This window comes from Anomaloglossus baeobatrachus, chromosome 2 (genome assembly GCF_048569485.1).
Source record: "Anomaloglossus baeobatrachus isolate aAnoBae1 chromosome 2, aAnoBae1.hap1, whole genome shotgun sequence".
Taxonomy (NCBI): Eukaryota; Metazoa; Chordata; class Amphibia; order Anura; family Aromobatidae; genus Anomaloglossus; species Anomaloglossus baeobatrachus.
Genome location: NC_134354.1, coordinates 684,639,204 through 684,644,790, shown reverse-complemented (window position 1 = coordinate 684,644,790; position 5,587 = coordinate 684,639,204). Strand labels below are relative to the sequence as shown.

Below are 5,587 nucleotides of genomic sequence, written 5' to 3'. Positions count from 1 at the left end.
CTCCTTCCAAAAATGGGGTTAGGGCTGGGAAATCTCAAAAGGTATGGGGTGGTCCCTCATTATAACAGCCTAAGGCCTGCGCCACACATCCGTGCCTCCGGTACGTTTTTGGCATTTTTTGCACGTACCGGAGACACGTGCTGATGTTGACATACTATTTTTAATCTAAAAAGCCTCACGTCAGTGTTTGCGCACGGAGCGTGTGTCCGTTCCGTGCGTACGTTTGAGCGTGTCGAAAAAGCGCTGACATGTCCGTTTTCCACCGGCATCACGTCCTCACGGATCCATTAAATCCTATGGGTCCGTGTTTACACGTACGTGATACGGATGGCCTCCGTATGCTATCCGTGTGGTCCGTGTCCGTGTTTTAATTAGAAAGTTTGTTACACTCTGAAATACTTTCAGGTGGCGTAGCTAACATATTTTTTTGCACAAAACTAACTGTGCATTTGCAGAAGGAGTGAGCAAGCAAGAAGTTGTAGTTCTGTGTATTGCAAGATCTATTTTGAGCAAACTTTCGTCTTCGAAATATAATAATGGCACCACGGGTGGACACGGAGAAACTTATAACAGCTGTCGAGACTCACCCACCATTATGGGATACACGTGTAGATGGTTACCATGACCGACTGACAGTTGAGCGCCATTGGAATCAAGTAGCTGAGGAAGTGTACCCCAATAATGCATGGTCTAGATGTTCTCCTGCAAAGCGTGCTAAATATGGTAAGTTGTTGTATTTTTTTATAGTTATTTATGTAATATCTATATTTGGATTTTTTCATACTTTCAAACTGTGATTGTTTTGGCATAGTTATGTTGTCTTTTAGTGTAAAATCCTATGAGAAGAATTGGTATATGTACTACTCAATATATTGAGTTCCTGTACAATTTTTTCATAGTATCACCAAACTTTCATAAGTGTCAAAAATCAAAGTATACTTAAATTTGTAATCTGACTTGGAATTCTTCATGAATTTACTTAATTAACTGATTAAACTGTCATGTGTTTTTAAATTCCCTGTTGTATTAGTCTAAATTTAGTATCACAATTGAAAATCTTGTATTTTTTTTTTTTTAAAATAAAATTGTTTAAAATGACATGTCAATATCATTACCTACATGTATCAAATAATATTTCTAGTAATTGATAGCCAAATGTCATTGCAAAAACACCAAATTATAATTTAAATATAGATGACAATTACTTAAAATATAATTATTCAGAAATATTATTTGGTTATGTGTGAATGTCTAAACATGTTTTTGAATGAAGAATATCTAAATAAATTATATTTAATCCAAAGTATTTGACCAACATAATTGTGTTAAATTGTATATTACATTTCGCAAACATTATTTAAATTAATGTGTGCAGATTTATGGAGAATGTTGCAAGTGACATATTTTTTTATTTTCCACAGTTGACTTGGTAAAAAGGCGTTGGCGTTCAGCCCGTGATCAGTACCGAAGGGAGTACAACCCTATACCATCCTCATCCAGCCAAGGCCGCAAACGCAGATATATTTATTATGAACAAATAAGCTTCCTAGCACCCATCTTAGAAGTTACACAGTAAGTTTTTTTTTTGTTTAAAAAAAAAAAAAAAAAGAACCCCCTGAAGATAATTGGACAAAGATAAATGTTAAGATTGTAATCTGTTTTTTCATTTCTTATAGAACGGAGGATAATCTTGACGAATCAGATGATGAACCAACAGCAGGTCCCTCTGCTACAGCCACCTCAGCATCAGAACAAGAACCTGCCAGAGAAGACATTGAAATTCCTGAGACTCAACAAGATGCAGCAAATGAATCACATGAGGGTGGGACAGAGAGTGCACAAACCAACACCCAAGGCTCATCAACGCAACAAACAACCACACCAGCTACACAATCAACACAAACAAATGTACTTCCACGTTTTGCACCACAACCTCTACGTGCAAGAAGAATCCGCAGACCTGAGGAAATGAGATCCTTACCGGAAATAATTGACACACGCATTATTCACATAATGAACACTTTAATTCCAGAAACAGATGCCGAGCGTTTTTGTCGGTCTTTATCTACTAGCTTAACCAAAATTCCTTCAGATAGGCAGGAACGTGTAAGAGCTGCTATGCTTACCCTACTGTCAGCTAGTCAGGCAGAACAGGAACCAGTGAGAGTGTATGAGGCCATAGAAAATTGGCGTACCATTATGCAACAACATACAGTCCCAAACACAACAGACAATCAAAATACAATTTCAACACAAACAACAATGGCAACTGTAATAGTCAATAATCCACTATTACAACAATCTGGACAACCTTCAATTGCTTCAAGTACGTTATTCCCAACACCAATTAGACAAGGGTATGTTGCAACCAATACTGGTGCCTTAAGCACTGTACAAAGTGCTACCTCACAGCAACCCATGAACTATATGAATTTACAACCAACTCAAACTACTAGTTACTTTACTCAACCCACAAATATTGGTGGTTTACCTAATTTGTTTCCAGGTTCAACATACCCACAATCATTCATGATGCCTCATTATCCAATCTCAACTATGTTACCTACACCACACTTACAAACATCAGTCAACTATCCTCAAGGTCAACAACATACACACACACAATACCCAATTACCCATGTAGATCCACAGGTGTACTCAACCACAGGCAATGTGTTGGGACAAACCAGCATGCAACAGACTGTTCCACACACTACTGTAGCTAGTAATAGGAATGTTGTTCAGCAAACAACTGCTTCCATTCCTGAAAATACCATTTCTGAGGCCACACAAAACAACATACTCAGCAACACTCAGGTTACTTCACTAGAAGATCTTGTTGACTTGTGATGCACATTTTTGTTAATCTTAACAATCAAACAACAAATCTGATGAATGTGTCAAAATGTTAAAAAAGAGGGATTTCCAAAAATGTGCAAACTCAGAGTTGAAAAGATTTAAAAAACATGTGTGATTATACTTAGTGACGGATCACATATATGTTTTATGGCCTTTATTTTTGTAATTTTATGAACACATTTTTACCCAACCAATTTGATGGTTAGATTAGTTCTAATATTCTGAAAACACAGTTTACAATTTTTTGGTCTATGTCAATGTCCAACATGATAGCAACGTAATTGGCCGACATTTTTCAACATTGTAAGCAATGCACACATTTTCTTTACAATTACTCTTGTATGTAAAGTATATTTTGTATGTTATGAAGAATACCATCAAAATTTACATTTAGAAAAATTTAACACAAGATGAACAATATGTACATTTTTAATGTGGATGTGAAAAAATAACATCCTTACTTTATGGATTAATATGCTTATTCTTAATAAAAGATTCTGTTTTTGAAGAAAAGAAACATGTTTATTATTGATATTTATTAATAATATTGCATTTTTTCAATAGACGATTAACATTATTAATGTTGTAAGTTTAAAATAAGTTTCCTAAAACATGATAGTAACACAGAAATGTACATACACATACATACAACATTCAGAAAACCATGTTGCTAACAGAAATGTCAGTTTATGATTAACGCATTTGCCCTTTAATACTAGTTTGATTTAAGCTCTTAGATGTTGAGAAAATTTAACCAAGTTCCTATAATAAAAAAAATTTATATTTTTATCAACAAAAAACCATCACAATCTTAACAATCATCACTATTATTAGTATCATCAAAACAATTAAAGTAATCAGTAAATAAATTTCTAATTTGTAAACCAGATGTCACGGAATTATGAGACATAGGTTCACCTGTGGGATTAACAACATGGTTTATCTGAAATTCATCATCCACATAAGTTCCTCCTTCATGTATCCGACAGTAATTGTGAAGCACTATGGTAGCCTTGAGTACAGATGTGACAAAGGTTGGCTGCAACTGAATCGTTGTCTGATAAATGCGCCATTTGTTAGCTAAAATACCAAATGCACACTCCACATAACGTCTTGCTTTAGTTAGCCGATTATTAAAGTACTGTTTCCTGTCATCAATGGATCTCCTTGGATATGGTCGCATAACATGTTTGGATAATGCAAATCCTGCATCTGCTACCATCACATATGGTGCCAACGGTCCAGATGTACCAGGTAGGGCAACTGGAGGGGGGATCAATAATGAATTGTCTTGCAGGCGTTGGGCTAATCTTGATGAACGGAAAATACGGGCATCTGAGGCACTACCATAGGCCCCAATGTCTGCATAAATAAAACGGTATTCTGTGTCAACCAATGCCAAAATAACAACGGAAAAAAACTTATGAAAATTGAAATAACGTGACCCAGAGTTTGGTGGCTTTTTTACTCTGAAATGCTTGCCATCCAAAGCTCCTATGCAGTTAGGAAAGTCAACAGAGTCCTTGAAGCCCTTAGAGATTTTCAACCAATCTTCTCTGTTTGGCTGAGGCATCATTTCTTCTTTTAAATGTTGCCATATCATGTCGCATGTGTGACGTACTATAACGGCAATGGTTGATCGACCCAACAAAAAATCAAAATGTAAAGCACTAAAAGATTGACCAGTCGCCAAGAATCTATGAAAACAAGACAAACAATGATTTACAATTAACACTATGTTTTTTTAAATTAAAACAATCATAAGAAAACAGAAACATTGAATCAAAAATGAGATTAGATCAATAAAGATCAATTACACATTTCAATGTGAAAAATAACACATTTACACAAATTACAAAAATAACAAATATAATACCTCAGAGTCACCATAAATCTCTCCTCTGGGGAAATGGAAAGCCGCATCCAAGTGTCCTGATGTTGCAAATGAGGTCGTAAAATATTTAGTAAGTAATCAAAACTCTCAACTGACAACCGGCAGTATGAAAAAAACTTATCTGGGAAATTCCGTAACTCAAAAAATAAAGTATGGAAATGACCATGCATAGGCCGCATCATCATTAGTGGATGCACCCACAATCTGGTTCTTCTTACATTATCATATTGCAACATGTGGCGTCGAACGCCAAAACGACGAGATATAATCCAACATAAAAACACTAAGGCCTCCGTGGATAATGGCATTGCGACAATTTTGTCTCAACACATAGGTGCTCCAAGGCATAATACAAGCAGGAAACAGTTTATAGTTAACTTATATTTATGTCCTAATCACATACACCTATGTGTCATTTAATTCCAAGTAATCACCATTATCTCAATGTGTGAAACATGTGAAACACGCACAAAAAACGGACTGCACACGGAACACACACTGACGTATTTCACGCACAGGAAAACGCACACACGTACACACGTATGACACACGATATGCATACGGACACCACACGGAGGGGAAAAACGGACTGCAAATACGGAACACGGACACAAAAAACGGACTACACCAAACGTACGTTTTTTACACGTGAGTGTGGCAGAGGCCTAAGGCTGCTTTCACACCTCCGGTTTCTGCAATGCGGCACAATCCGGCACTTTGCAGGAAAATCACAACTGTTTTTTTTTGCTGCCGGTTGCGTTTTTTCTGCATAGACTTTAATTAGTGCCGCATTGTGCTGCAAGGCCTTGCGTTCCATCCGGTTTTTGCCGCATG

General features: G+C 36.5%; 1 protein-coding gene across 1 annotated transcript; it reads left to right on the top strand.

Moving 5' to 3' along the window:
• The first annotated feature begins 530 nt into the window (after window positions 1-530).
• On the top strand, window positions 531-3,322 carry LOC142290559 (uncharacterized). The gene is made up of 3 exons (XM_075334517.1): window positions 531-723; window positions 1,422-1,572; window positions 1,677-3,322. Exons 1-3 carry the CDS (start codon window positions 537-539, stop codon window positions 2,848-2,850), a joined length of 1,512 nt encoding a protein of 503 aa, XP_075190632.1. The 5' UTR covers window positions 531-536; the 3' UTR covers window positions 2,851-3,322.
• The last annotated feature ends 2,265 nt before the right edge of the window (window positions 3,323-5,587 follow it).

What these genes read in the sequence shown, in the direction of transcription:
- LOC142290559 (XM_075334517.1), top strand. Translation starts at nt 537, where the DNA reads ATGGCACCACGGGTGGACACGGAGAAACTTATAACAGCTGTCGAGACT. An exon ending in TGCAAAGCGTGCTAAATATG is followed by an intron (nt 724 to 1,421) that starts GTAAGTTGTTGT and finishes TATTTTCCACAG; the next exon opens with TTGACTTGGTAAAAAGGCGT. An exon ending in CCCATCTTAGAAGTTACACA is followed by an intron (nt 1,573 to 1,676) that starts GTAAGTTTTTTT and finishes CATTTCTTATAG; the next exon opens with AACGGAGGATAATCTTGACG.